This window comes from Ceratotherium simum, chromosome 4, assembly GCF_057802395.1.
Source record: "Ceratotherium simum simum isolate JZ-2026a chromosome 4, ASM5780239v1, whole genome shotgun sequence".
NCBI lineage: Eukaryota > Metazoa > Chordata > Mammalia > Perissodactyla > Rhinocerotidae > Ceratotherium > Ceratotherium simum.
This window is the reverse complement of record NC_141903.1, coordinates 20212034-20227709: the sequence shown is the minus strand read 5'-3', so window position 1 is coordinate 20227709 and position 15676 is coordinate 20212034. Positions and strand designations below refer to the sequence as shown.

Here is a 15676-nt window from a genome sequence, read left to right as displayed (position 1 = left end):
AGATTCGTGGGTCTCAACAGGCCCAGGTGACCACACATACATACACAAAGGAGCAAAAACAACCATTAAAAATAGGTCTCTGCTCAGCTTGGAATTTTTCCAGCCAACAGAATACTCTTTGTTTTCCTCACCATCTTACTGATTTCTTTCTCCCTTGGTTTCTTATCCTTGTGAAAAGCCAATGAATTCATGAACAAGGATAAAATCCTGACAACCAGACAGAGAGAGAATGAATAGGAAATAACTATTATAGGAGGCAACTTCTTTTTTTTCTTCCAATGACAAGCTTTTGGTATGGAGGATGCTGCGCTAGTTATCTGGAAGCAGAGCATAAGGACTTTCCTTTCAGATATTACAGATAACTAAGGTAACCATATAGCTGTTGTTCACTTTTGAAAAATTATTTTTATTTTGAAATAATTTTAGACTTACAGAAGAGCTGCAAAAATAGTACCTATAGCCTTCATGCAGTCTACACTTAGGATAATAGCTTATATAACCAAGAAATTAATTTTGATAATATACTATTACTCAAAGTCCAGAACTTTCAGGTTTTGCTAGTTTTCCCACTAATGTCCTTTTTCTGTCCCAGGATCCCACATTGCATTTAGTTTTATGTTTCCTTAGTCAATTCCAATCTGTCGCAGTTCCTCTGTCTATCCTAGTCTTTCATGACCTTGACACATTTGAAGAGTATTTGCCAATTTTTTTGTAGAATGTTCTGCAATTTGGATTTGTCTGATTTTTTCTCTCGATTATATTGATGTTTTATACATTGTTGGGAAGAATACAACAGAGGTGAAGTGCCCTTCTCTGGGCACATGTTAGGGGGTACGTGGTGTCAATATGTGTTACTGGTGATGGTAACCTTGACCACTTGGCTAACATCCATCACCGGGCTGCCTGCCTGGACTTTCTACTGTCAACTTACCATTTTCCTGAGAAGATACTTTGGGATTATGCAGATATTCTGTTTCTGCCTAAACTTTCACTCACCAATTTAAGCATCCATTGGTGGACCTTGCCTGCAGCAATTATTACTGTGATATTCTAATGGTGATTTTCTATTTTTCTCATCTCTTTTACATACATTAATTGGAATTCTTCTGTAAGGAAGCGTTGTCACTTTTCCCTTTATGTATTTATTCAGTATGGACTTGTGGACTTTTTTGTTCTTTGGATTATAATTCAGTATTATGGTTATTTATTTTGTTGCTCAATTGTTCAAATTTTGGCCATTGGCAGCGTTTCCAGATTGGCTCCTGTGTCATTTCCATATGCTGTCATTTTTTTTTTTTTTTTTTTTTTTTGTGAGCACTTCCTTACTTTCTGGCACCACAAGATACTCCAGGCTCATGGTGCATATTTCTCTGCCCCAGCCTGGAATCAACCAGTTCTCCAAGAAGCCTGGTTCCTTTTATTGGAGAATGTAATTAAGAAACCAAAGTCTGGGTATTAGGTGTGATTATTGCTACTGAAGTCTCACTGTTTCTACATCTTCTCAGTGGATAGAACTAGAAAATATATGTGTGTATACTAACTCCTGCATACATGCACATCTGTATTTGTCTGTCTGCCTATCTATCTATCTATCTATCTATCTATCTATCTATCTATCTATCTGTCTGTCTATCTACCTATCTATCTATCTATCTATCTATCTATCTATCTATCTATCTATCTATCTATCTATCATCTCCCTCCCTATCTATCATCTGTCTATTCTATGTTGATACCTCTGACTTCAATACAGCACCACAGGGTTCATTCTAGTCTTCCCTCTTTCCTTATTTTTAACTACTTTCTCTGGCAGTAGAAACTTGACTCTCATTATGTACACAACATATATACTTATTTGTTAACCTTATACACAAATATAGTAGTTTCAGAATTCCTAACCCACGTTCCTGTGCTAAACAAATTTATCAGCCAGAGTGTAGTATTTTTGTGTAGTTCTGTCTTTAGCCTAATAGTATCCTCTCAAAACCTTGTTTTCCAAAGTTATTTAGGCCAGCCACATTCTTCTCCAACCCCTTCAGTGTGGTTATGTGATGTATTTGTAATTCAGTTAAACTTATTTGCCACAGGCTGTGTTCTGTGTTTCCTTTTACATCTTGGTTTATTTTTTTCACATTTACATAAAGAATGATAGTTTTGTGTTTAACTTTATAAGATTAAACTCCAAACCTTCCAAAGTGACTTTCCCGTTTTACATTCCCACCAGCAATATGTGAGAGTTCTAGTTGCTCCACATCATTGCCTGAACTTAGTATTGTGTTTGTCATTGTTGTTGTCTGTTTGTTTGTTTTAGCCATTCTAATAGGCATATAGTGATATCCCATTGTTGTTTTAATTTGCACTTCCCTAATGATTAGTAATGTTGGGCTTATTTACCATCTATATATCTCCTTTGTTGAAGCATCTGATCATATCTATTGCAAATATTTTAAATTAGGTTGGTTGTTTTTTACTGTTGAGTTTTGAGAGTTCTTTACATACTCTGGGTACAAGTCCTCTGTCAGAAATGTGATTTGCAGTCAAACCTCATCTGTGGCTCGTCTTTTTAGTCTCTAGATGGTTTCTTTCACATAGCAAAAGTTTTAAATTTTAATAAAGTCCAACTTATTTTTCTTTTATGGATCATGCTTTTGTTACTGTATCTAAAGACTTTTGCCTAACCCAAGGTCACATATATTTTCTTCTATGTTTTCTATAGAAGTTTTATAGTTTTACATTTTTAGATTTAGGTGCATGAGCCATTTTGAGTAATTTTTGTATAAGGTGTGGACTATAGATCAAAGTTCACTTTTTGCATTTGGACATCCAATTATTTGGTCCATTTGTTGAAAAAACGATCCTTACTCCATTTAATTGCCTTTGCACCTTTGTCAAAAGTTACCAACTTTACATGTGTGAATTTATTTCTGGGCTCTCTATTCTATTCATTGATCTATGTTTCTATCATTTCACCAACACTATATAATCTTGATTTACAGTAGCCTTATGTCTCAAAAATGGGTAATATGAGTCCTCCAACTTTATTCTTCTTTTTCAAAAATATTTTGTCTGTTCTAGTTCGTTTACTTCTTACACACATTTTAGAATTTTAGAATAAGCTATTATCTTTTTTTAGACATTTCTAAAAAAAATCTGCTTGGATTTTGATAGGGATTGCAATGAATCTACAGATTAAATTGGAGACAACAGATATCAAAACAATATTCTCTTTTTCCAATCAGTTAATATTTTATATTATTTCTTCCTTTATTTTGATAAAAATTGCCAGTGCAATGATCTGGGCCAATAGTTTTCTTTTTTCTTTTTGGAAAGTTTTAAACTGTGAATTCGATTTCTTTAATAGATATAGGACTTTTCAGGTTGTATGTTTCTTCCTGGGTGAGTTTTGATAATTTATGTCTTTCAAGGGATTGATGCATTTGAAATTTATGGATATGAGTTGTTTATAGTATTCTCTTTTATTTTTAAAATGTCTGTAGGTTATACTGTGATACCTCCTCTTTTGTTCCTGATATTGATAATTTGTGTTTTCTTTTGGTTAGTATATCTAGAGATTTATGAATTTTTTTTAATCTTTTCAAAGAACTAGCTTTTAGTTATGTTGATTTCCTCTATTGTCTTACTGTTTTCAATTTCATTGATTTTTGCTCTTTATATATTTCCTTCTTTTGCTTTACTTTGATTTCAGTTTGCTCCTCTTTTTCTAGTTTCTTAAGATGGAGACTTAGATTAGTGATTTGAGATCTTTTTTTCTTATATAAGCATTAAATGCTATTAATTGACCTTTAAGCATTGCCTTAGCTGCATCTCACAAATTTTGATTTTTTTTTTTTTTTTTTTTTTTTTGGTATTTTGATACAGTTCAAAATACTTTAAAAGTTTCTTTGAGATTTCCACTTTAATCCATGGGTTATTTAGAAGTGTATTGTTTAATTTCTAAAAATTTGGGTATTTTCCAGACATCTTTTTGTTAATGATTTTTATTTTAAATTCTGTTATAATCTGAGAACACAAATAATATGATTTCTATTTTTAAATTTGTTGAGGTTTCTTTTATGTTCCTTATATGATCTATGTTAGTGAATGTTCTGGATGCACCTGAAAAGAAAGTGCATTCTCCTCCTTTTGGGTGGAGTATTCTATATAAATGTCAATTAAGTCTAGTTGGTCAATAGTGTTGTTCAGGTCACATATACCCTTACTGATTTTTGTCTGCTTGTTCTGTCAATTACTGAGAGAGGATTGTTGAGGTCTCTGACTATAATTTTGGATTTGTCTATTTCTTCTTTTGGTTGTCTTGTTTCTTCTTGCTGGTTTTTGCCTTATGTACTTTGAAGCTCTTCAATTCAATTTGAAGTTAGGATTGTTATGTCTTCTTAGAAACTGGATGTTGTTATCATTACATATTGTCCCCTTTTTATCCTTGATAATCTTTCTTGTTCTACATTCTACTTTGTCTGATATTAATCTAGCTACTCCAGCCTCTTTTCTGTAGTGTTTGTATGGTGTGTCTTTCTCCGTTCTTTACTTTTAACCCATCTATGCCTTTATATTTAAAGAGGATTTCTTGTAGAAAGAATGAGTTGGGTCTTGCTTTTTTATCCAGGATGGCAATATGTGTCTTTTAATTGTTCTCTTTAGACTATGCACATTGAATGTTATTATATATATGACTGGGTTAAAATCTATCATCTTGCTAGTTGTTTTCTATTCTTTCCTTCAGTTCTTTGTTTCCACCCTCCTTTTTACTGCCTTTTCTGTTGTTAATTAAGCATCTTTTAATGATTTTATTTTATCTCCTCTGTTACTTATTTGTAATACCTTCTCTTAAAATAATTGTAGTGGATGGACCTTATAACAATACATTCCCAATATTTCTCCCTCCCATCATTTGTGCTTTTAGTTTTACATATACTATAAATGCACAATGTATTGCTACCATTTTTGCTTTAATCAGTTATCTTTTAGAGCAATTAAAAGTAAGAAAAAATGAATTCAATTTTACCTTCATTTATTCCAATTCCAGCATTCATTGCTTCTTTGTGTAGTTCCAAGTTTCAGTCTGATATACTTTTTCTGCCTAAAGAACATATTTTTTCTTTCAGCTTTATTAAGGTATAATTGACAGTCAAAAATTGTATATATTTGAAATTTCACAAGCTGAGATATCTGCCAGATGGTAGACTAGGAGGTTCAAACACTTGTCTCTCCCATGAAAACAACTAAAACAACAGATAACTATGAACTGACAAAAATAGCTCTGGGAGAGCTCTGGACTACAGTGAGGAAGCATCAGAAACCCTGGGGTGTATGAAAAATGAGGATGGCAGCATAGAGAAGTGTAGAAAGCATTTTACCTGCATCACCCCAAACCCTAGTCTGGAGCAGCTCAGTGCCAAGAGGGATCCCTGCAGAAGGATTTCATCCCTTGGAAAGGGAGAACACGAGGACCTCAGAAATCCTTGTCACCTTTGTGGACCTCTGCAGCCCTTGCTACTGAGGACCCCTGCAGTTTCCACTGATGCTGAACTCAACAAGTGCAGCTCCCCAGTAGCTGCCGCTACATCTCCTCCCTGAGGCTGGAGCTGTTGAGGCACTTGGACCTACCCACAGGGGCCCAAGTTGCTGCTGTGCCCTGCTCTCCCTGATTGGGATACCACAGTGCCTTGCCATCTATGAGACTGGAGCTGCCACTGCACTGCACCCTGCCTCCAGGGTCCTAAGTCATGTCTTTGATACTCCATCACTGGGGCCGTTGCAGCTGGTGCTCTCTACCCTGCCCCATGGGCCTTGAGTTACAGATATGACCTGCCATCACCAGGGCTGTGCTGCTGCTGCTCTGCGCCCTGCCCGAAGTGGCGTGAGTTGGGACTTTGACCCTCTATCCCCAGGAGTTATGCTGCTGTGACACACCCCCTGGGCCCAGGCTAGTGGTACACCCTGTCATCCCTGGGCCCATACCATTGCTGCATCCTGTTCTCCACCTCAAGTCACTGCAGTGAACCCCGGAGACCCAGACCTCAGTTCCATGGGTGATCTGCACATGCCTACACTTCAGACAATGCTGCTGCTGCTGCAGTAATGTACCTGTGCCCCAGGCCCCAGGTGCAATAGTAATTTCATGTGCCCATGAGCCCAGGACCCTGGCTCACTGCTAGGCACTTCATTTTTTGAAGTTTATCTGGATCTCCCTACCGCTTCCCCCTACACACATATACGCATACTTCATGCTTGGTTAAGATAATTTCCTCAGGTAGGTCCTTAGTCCAACCCCATCTATCAGTGCTAGGGAAATACTCTCTCTCTCTCTCTGAATTTCTCTGCTTGAGTCTCAGGTGACCTGACTTCTAGAAGTGAAGTAATTCCATTGTTTTATCCCTTGCAACACCCTCAGAGGGAACCAAAGGTGCCAGCCTACCATGCTAGTGCCATAAGTTGCCAAGGTTCAGCCTTAGCAACATGACCAGTTAATTGTGCCCTCGAACAACTCAATTTGGATCTGAGACTGGAACAGCTCTGCTCTGTGCTATTGTTCCCCTGTCCTTTAGAATCATAGAATCATAGTGTCTCAGGCTTGGAGGAAATCTTAAAGACCAAGCATACAATGGTTCTCAACTTTCATTCTGTCACAACAAAAGGAAGAATAATGTAGACAAGGATAAGAATCTCCCATTAATGTAAGTCAGTCAAGTTTACTCACTACAAAGGTAATTTGGCTCATGGGTATGTACAATTCTTTTCTTTCAATTCTCTTAGCTATTTTATATCTGTCCAATAGTTTCTATTACTTGTAATCAAGAAACTGATACAGAGCCACTTTAATTTTTATATTTAAAAAATCAATCACAAATATTGTTCTATATTGATAGTAATAAATTACCTGTGATGTACAACATGAGTGATTGTGGCCACATCAATATATCAGAAAGCAAAGTTGAAAACTTCTGAACTAGTGTAACTCTTCACTTGAGTTTTAAAACCCCTTTACTTTTCTGCCAAGTAGTTATTCATCCTCTGCTTGTGTACCTCTAGTGACAGGGGATCTCATTTCTTCCTGAGGGAACTCCAATTATTAATAAGCTCAGTCCAGATGGAGCTGAAATCTATCTCTCTGAAATTTTTGCCCATTGGTTTTATTGTATATTCTTAGGCCATGTAGAAAGTATCTATGAAGAGGCCATGGCACATGGCAGACTTTCGGCTCATTCCCTGTGGTCTTGGCCCAACCTCTGAATGGTACCACTGGACTTGGTCTAGTCTTTTTTTTTTTTTTTTTTTTACACAGGGAATTTTGCTTGGTGATTTGGGCTGATTAGCATTCTAGAAGCAGAGATGAAAGAGAGCATCTTGGAGCACGTCTAACCAAGAGAAGCATTTGGAACTGGTCCACTGGGAGAACTTAGAGGTGAGGAAAGCACAGAGAAGATGCCCTTTGCCCTCTCTAAACATCACTGAATTCCAGTCTTACCCAAAGGAGCAGTAGAGTCTAAGAAAGGAAATTCATCTCTATGGAAATGCATCCTGATCCACAGCATGACGCCAAATAAAATTATTTTCTGGACACAGCACAAGTTGATAGATGGAATCATAGAGTGTTCAAGAATCCAGATTTTAGAAAAAGACTGCCTGGGATTGAATCAAAGCTCTGTCACTTACTAGTCGTGTGATTTTGGACAAATTCTTTAATCTCTCTAAACCTTGGCTTCTTCATCTGTACATTGGGAATAATAGCAGTATGTAATAGGGTTATAATGAGAATTAAATGTGATAAGTTATGTAAAGGATCATTGAAGAGCATTATTATTTTATATTTAAAATTTTACATTCAAGTTAAAAATATAATATTAATAAAAAATTTCATGGATAGGATAACCCACATATTTTTCAAAATTAAAAATTCAAAATTTATCCAAATTGATAATCAAACTCATTTAAATGGCCTCCCCCTTCTCTTTTTGTTCTCCTGTTTACTGACGTTTAGAAGCAGAAGATAGCTTTGCCAATCTCATCTGGGCAGCTCCTTTCAAAGAATGTTGATAACTATGGAAATACTGCACTTAATCTAAGTGCTTAATGATAAGTACCCTCATGAGACAGCTGGCTGTACCTTTCTCTACATAGGGATTCAGATACATGGGACTTTTCTTCTCTGATTCTACATACATGATCTCCAAAATATTTTGAGTCAACTATTTGGGTTAGGAATTCCGTACAGACATAGCCAAAACTGTTGCTGGAGGGAAAATATGAAGACGCCAAAGTGAGAAAAATCACAGCTTGGGGATAAAAGAAGAATAAAGGGTAAAAACAATTATGCTCTTTGTGAAGAGCATTAAGCCCAATATTTGAGCTACCTACAATGTTTATTATGATCTAGGGGCCAATAAAATATATGTTCCATGCTAGTGTCTTTCAGATTTTATCTGATAGGCCAAAATGCTGTCTTATTGCTTGTTTTAACTGAAGTTGAGCATTTTGTCATATACTTATAAGCCAAAGTATTTATTTTATTGTGAACTTTTTGTTCATGTCCTCTGCACATTTTCTGTTGGGTTATGTGTTAGTATTATTTACATTAGTTTGTTTTATTGTTATTCTTGTTGTGTTGTTTATTAACCTAATTCTTATTGGTTTGTAAAAACTCTTTACATATAAAGGAAATTATGCCTCTTACATGAAGAAATTTTTGTATTTTATATAGTTGAAATAATGGCATAACAGTATCTAAAACATGAATCAGGGAAGCATCACTGGGTCTTTAAGTTCTAGAAAATGATTGTATGTGTGCATGTTTATTTTATATACTGTATTTGCAATATGAGCATAAAATATCCCCAAATTAGTACTTGTTCCTAATTAAAAGGAAGCAAAGAAAAAAAGCAAAGTTTCGTTTTTATTACTGCTTCTTTTAAAAAAAGGCATCTCTTTCTTGTGAACCTTTATTAACAAAGATGCTTGATACATGTGAACAACTTTTATTCTGAGGCTCTTTAAGAGTTTTGTTGATACATTTTAGTCTTAAATACATGTCAAGATTGGGTAAGAATTTAGTTAAGAATGTCGCAATTTTTATTTTCTCTGTTTTTCCTTCTAGGTATACCATTAAGCAGCAATTGTACTGTGTTTAAGGAAGCTCACTGCATACAGTTGTTCCCAAGGTATTGTCTTATGCCCTTACACTATTTGTATATATCTGAATGTAATTTCTTGTTTCTCTTATTTTTACCAATAATGTCAATATCTAGCACTATTTTAACCTTTGGGTATTCAATAATGCTTAGTAACTAGTTAAATTAACAAGTAAATTAGTGAATTTTTAATGTTCACCATAGTAGCAATAGTAACGGAAGTAATAGTTAGAGTTGTTGTTTTTAGCATTACTTTTGTGAAATATAAGAAAAGAGGAAGTTATGATCAATTTCCTAATCTGTAAAATAAGGATACTACTAGCATTTCCCTATTTTTTTTGTTTTTTTTAGATTTGAATGAATTAATACATGTAAAGCACTCGGACCCATGCTAATATATAACAACCTCTCAAAAATTTGCTTTTATTATTATCAACCAATTTTAAACGCTAATTCAAGAAACATCATTTCCATTTCAATTTCTCTCAGCCACTGAGTCACACTGATAACTATTCTCTTTCTAGAGGCAATTCTGCTCACAGAAGTAAGTGCTAGGACTTGAGAGAAGCCCATAAAAGTTGAGTGGTTGTTTCAGGGGCAAATTTGTCCATGAAAAGGGTGTCCTTTCACCGTTTCCAATAAAACATACAATGCTCACCAATGCTCAAATCACTCCCCAAGTCTGCTAAATTAAGTCCTTGTCTAGGAAAATTACCCGAGTGGAGGGAGGAAAACAACAGCAAGCCATCCAGTATTGTGTGCAGACCGAGGACTTTAGTACAAGGAGTTTGATCTTGTGCTTGACCAAGAGAGAAATGTGGTTCTTTCTAATGCGTTGAGCACACAGGCATCTGGAGATGCATTATCAACAGTGCTTCGGGAAGAGTTTCCCCTCCATTGTTGTGGTTCATTATTGGATTATACGATTTTCATTTTTTCCATCCTCAGACTTACCACTTTAAATGCTCCATCCTTTGCAATCAAATGCAATTCTTAAGCTTCATTTAGAAGCAACAATAGTGGTGTTCTATGGAATGGAAAAAGAAAAAGGGGGAAAAAATAGAGAAGAGATCTAATTTACCAGAACACATCTCAAGAAATTAGAAGAAGATAAACCTGTCCCTGGAAACTCACACACTCAGGCACAGAGCCCAGTGTGGGCTCACAGGGGTTTTGGTTTTACAGGCAGTTCCCTGGGAAAAAAGGTTTTGTTGGAATGAGGAGCCATAGAGCCATGGACCTGTTGCAAAAATGTTTTGGGAGTCTGTCTACATGACAGCCACTAAAACACTTCCAAAGGTAAGAGATGCTAAAAATAATATAAACAGATATAACCAACCTCCCCGGATTAAGAGCAAGCTTTGAAAGTGTGAAGGTGGTATAGGACTAAGCCCCTAGATACAGAAAAAAATCAGTTTCCTCTATAAAGTCTGGTTTGCTACATCCACTCTTGGTTCCTGTCTCTTGGCATGCAGAGGGGAGAGTGCTTGGTCTGGAGTCTGAGGATCCAGGAGCTCATAACCACACCACGACCTCAGTTGTCTTCTCTACGAAACCACAGCTTTGAGGGTCCTCTTATGATGAGTAGGCCCACAGTCTGTGATCCTACCATGAAAGTGCAGGGGCTGAGATCATGGGGTTAAAAGTAAGCAGACCCTGCTAAGCAAGTTAGGCTGTTTTAATGGATGCATTTTCATGTGAAGTCCTGGACTTTTTGACCACAAAATCGTTAACCTTATCACTCTCCCAGCTGCCTCCACCTCCCACCGCCCACCCGTTTCCCAGGCATTTTTAGATTGTTTTAAAGCCAGCCTGAGACACGCCAACATGGAAGTATAAAGTATAAATTTATTAGACTAAATCTTGCATCTTAGGATATTAGAGTTGGTTAGGCCTTCAGAGATTTTCTGGTCCAATTTCCTTATTTTAGAAAAGAGCAGCAAAATGATTTCTACCTGAAGATCAGATACTGTCCCTGCCCTGCCCATAGCCCCCAGGCCCTACCATTTCAGTGCAGTTGGCCTGACTGCCAACCTGGCATCTGCATCTCTTTGCCTGAGGACTTTCCCTGGCCTTTGTGGCCCGCTCTGTCCACACATATGGCAGGCCAGAAATGCCTGGGGAATTACTGCCCAGTACCCCAGTTTTCTCACCGTCAACCCCACCTTCGCCTGTCAAATAATTCTGAGGCATATGTTCTACACTGGCTCCCAGAGTTCCCAGCAGATTAAGTTCTACTTGCTCAAAATGGTAACTTGGATAGTTACCACTTATAATATACAATATATATTATTATATAATGATATAGGTGATAACTATAATATATTGTTTATTATGGGTGGTAATTATATATAAATATATATATAATATGTTGTATATTATCAGTGGTAACTATAATACATATATTATTTATTATAGGTCATAATTATGTATGTTATTATAGTATAATAGTTCCCCCTGTACTGGCATCCTTCCCTTCCCTGACTCACTTCCCTATTACTCTACTCAGGATTCCTAGATTGCCTTCCAAATATCTGTCACTTGCACTCAAATCCTAATCTCAAGTTCTGTTTCTGAGGGAATTCAGAGATACCTCTGCACCTTGCACATACTTCTACTAATTTTTTCTAGCACAAGGTTTCCTAACAATTTGTTTTTATAGCTGTGGCCCCTACCAGTTGGTAGATTTGTTGATCATTGTCAATAACTTTGCAACTTTGCTTTCTCAGGCCTTAGCACAATTCTAGCATGTAGTAAGATGCAGTACATGTTTATGGAAATGAATTAAATTGAATTTGCAAGACATCCTTTGTGGTTACTCCAGAGCTGGAAGGAAGTACCCAGAGCTCCTGACTCCTGTGGTTCTCTTCCTACAACAGCATCATCCATGCCCTCTGTGATATACCTCTTCTGCTTATGCCCACCCAGCATGCATTCCACCTTGGCCAATCTCAGTCCCTGTTGGTAGGGTTGGCCTTCCAATCCATGTAGTTCTTACCTCTGACCATAGTGATTTATTCAGAGATCCAAACTGATGGAACTGCTGGAAAAGAGAAGCTTGTTCTTTCCCTTTCCTTCTTTTCATTTTGCCTGCCTTCTTTCCTTCCTTCCTTTTTTCCTTCCTTCTTTCCTTCCTTTCTTCCTTCCTTCCTTCCTTCTTCTCCCTTTCCTTCTTACTAGAGTTACTGAGCTTATAGGAATATAAGCCTAGAGCTTCCCGATGAACAGCTGACTACCATCAGAAGAGAGCTTGCTTAAAGTAAAACCATTAGAGGGAAAGGCAGAATGAGAGAAAGAGAGAGAGAGAGAGAGAGTGAGACTGACTGAGTCCTAAAGACATTGTTTTAGTTCCTGTGTACAGATATACCTAAAGATCGTGAACTTTTCAATTATGTAATTCAATATATTAACATTTTTGCTTAAGTCAATTGAATTGAGTTTCTTAGATTCAAGTACAAACTTTTGTTAAATTACCCACTTTGCACTAGACTCTGGCCAGGTACTGGAGATTCAAGGGTATACATCCTGTTACTGTCCATGGAGAATCTGCATATTAATAGGTGATTTGAGGAGTAATATTACAACACTGTGCTTCAATCTTCCTGGCTACCTTTTTTGGAGCCATCATGTTTCTTCTTTTCTTGTCTGTTTTCAGAAGAGACAAAGAAGCTAGGTGATTTTCCTTTCAATTTCCTAGTCACACAAAACTCCTTTCTAGTACTCTTTTTAAGAGGCCAACATATCCTGGTTGTTTGTTCCATATGATGAATGTCACCATTGCTTATTAACCTCCAAAATAGGCAGCCCTCGACATTAGGGCTTATGGTCTGTATGAGACCACATAAAAACAAGACACATTCTCCCCCATGCACATTTCAAATGAAATGTAATGGAAGAGAAATAAATAAAAAAGGAAAAAAAATGCCTTAAATGGTTTATGTTGGAAAATGTTATATGGGCAATAATGGTGCTTATATGGGCTTTGGGTAGAGACTTTGATAATGAAGGTTAAATGAGGGAATGTTACAAAAAATGTTCACTGTTCATAAAAATAAATCTCTGGTATGAACCAGAATGAAATAAACAGAGTTGCAGGCGCCGGGAGCAGCTGGGGTGACCTCAGCCTCAGGTTGGTAATAGCCAGACTCGCTGGAACCACACACTCTCACCTCAGCAGGATTCATTTAGCTCTCCATCACAGGACACTAAGGTCCATGGGCCTCAAGGGTGGCTCTTCAGCTGTCTCACTGAAAAACAAAGGGCTTGTCGTGTCTGGCATTTGTCTTCCTTGGGTCCTGGCAGGGTTTCCAGGGACCCTGTCTTTCTAGGTTAAATATCAGTCCAGGGGTTTCAAACACAAATGTCCATGAGGGCAGCAAGTTGTGAATGAGTGAAATGGACTTGAAGGGGATAATGGGAAATTGGAGAAAACATGCCCCGTCTGAAATGGTCACCACTACTCAGCTCCCGGCTGACAACGGGAATGCCAGCTCAGTGGGATTAGATCTTCCATTTTTCAAGGGAAGCTGGAAATCTGAATTTTATATAAATTTTTCTGATTTTTAAATGTTGGCAACTAATTTCTGTTAAATATATATATATATTTATTGTTGGAGGGGGCAAAAGAATACATGTTTATGGGACAGAATTGACCTAGCAGCAGCCAGTTTACAATCTCTTGCTAAGTGACTGCTGAGGTTGTAATGACAATTGTTTGGTTTCATCAATTATTGCTGTAGAGCTCTCAGATAAAGGCCCTCTATAGTGCGCAGTCCTGGAGGTAAAAGCTTATATTAGAAGTGGCCATTTATAGCAGGCACCATGTGCTGGGCATTTAGCTCATAAAGCTATGAGCTTTACATGGATTATTTCCTTATTTCCTCTCTTCATTCCTAAAAGGGAAGCACTAGTGTTAGCCCATTTTATAGAAGGGGAAACTGAGGTTTCCAGAAATGAAATATTTGACCACAGTCATTGTATAGGGCACCCTTTGTACATTACCTCACATCTTCTTGGCCTTGCCACTGATGCCAGCCAAGGCTACCACTTCACTTTACGTGCTTCTCTCTGGCTTCGTTTAGTTGCATGGGGGTGTTAACTAAAGTGGCCAATGGATAAAGGCTTTTGTCCCTGGCTGACACTTCTGACACACGTGCCATAAGACTCCTCAGAAGGTCCTGTGTGAAGTAACCAGTTACCTGCAGCAGTTAATACTTCCTTGTATTGGTTTTTCCTCCTTCCCTATTTGCTTCCTTGCCCTTATTTGGGGGATCACATTCCCCAATAAACTACCTACACACACACCTTCATCTCAGGCTCTGCTTTTGGAAACCCAAGCTAAGATAGTGAGTGGTAAAGCTAGAATTTAAATCTAAGTTTGGCTGGTCCCCAAGTGAATACTCTATCAACCAGTCACCAAAGTCGCTGTGTGATTCCTTTACCAGGTCCTTTCCAGCCTGATTGGTCCTGAATAAAGCTTTAGAGCAAAACGGCTCTAAAAGAATTCTCAAACCAAGAAGGGAGGATGGTGGTGTGGGGTAGTTGATGCACAGAAATGAACTGGGGAAGGGAAAAGGACACAATGTAATTTTACTTGATAATGCATTTTATTTTTCGGCACCTACTACATGCCTGGCACTGTGCCAAGTACCAAGGATGGCACCTGGAACTATGGGAATGAAAACTATGGGGGTAAAGACCAAGTTCCAAAGATCTTCAGTGACTTTAGGCAAGGATGTCATTTTCAAATGCCCACAGGGCCGGGTGAGAACCTGAGGTTAAACTAGCTTGGTTTTTGTTCGCATTACAAACACAAACGCACAGTCTTCACTCTTACTCAGAATTAGGCTCTAGGTTTTCTCCCATTCTTCTTCTAATACGTGGCTATCTCAGTCTGTCATTCATTTTCCCACTTTAGATAGAGATGTGAGTACAAAAAATATTCCACTTTCCTTTCTTTTTAAATTAATTAATTGAGATATAATTGACATATAACATTGTGTAAGTATAAGGTATACCACGTGTTGGTTTGATACATTTATATTTTGCAATATGATTACAATAGCATTAGCATTAGCTAACACCTCTATCACGTCACATAATTATCATTTCTTTTTTGTGGTGAGAACAATTAAGATCTTGTCTCTTAGCAACTTTGAGGTTTATAATACGGAACTGTTGACTGTAATCACTATGCTGTGCATTAGATCTCTAGAACTTATTTATCTACTAGTTGCAAGTTTGTACTCTTAGACAACGTTTCCCCAGTTCCCCCACCCGCCAGCCACTGGTAACCCTTTGTACATTACCTCACATCTACTCTGTTTTTACAAGTTCAGCTTTTTTTAGGTTCCACATATAAGTGATATCATACAGTATTTATCTTTCTCCGTCTGACTTATTTCACTTAGCATGATACCTTTGAGGTCTGTCTGTGTCGTCGCAAATGGGAGGATTTCCTTCTCTCTCGTGGCTGAATACTATTCCACTGTATATATATACCACATCTTCTTTATCCATTTATCCATTGA

General features: G+C 37.4%; 1 protein-coding gene across 8 annotated transcripts in view; it reads left to right on the top strand.

Annotated features, from left to right (window-relative positions):
• The window catches only part of LOC147917209 (uncharacterized), a 272280-nt gene that overhangs the window by 220789 nt on the left and 35815 nt on the right, over nt 1-15676 (top strand). For 7 of the 8 annotated variants that reach the window (XR_015551920.1, XM_087429490.1, XM_087429491.1 and 4 more), the window contains exons 4-6: nt 7304-7423; nt 9113-9176; nt 10332-10445. Coding sequence is in view for 6 of the 8 variants with exons in the window: in XM_087429490.1 (XP_087285616.1) it covers nt 10398-10445 (48 nt within the window). In the remaining 2 variants the exon portion in view is untranslated. The remainder of the gene's footprint in view (nt 1-7303; nt 7424-9112; nt 9177-10331; nt 10446-15676) is intronic. The other variant, XR_015551921.1, reaches the window with a different exon arrangement.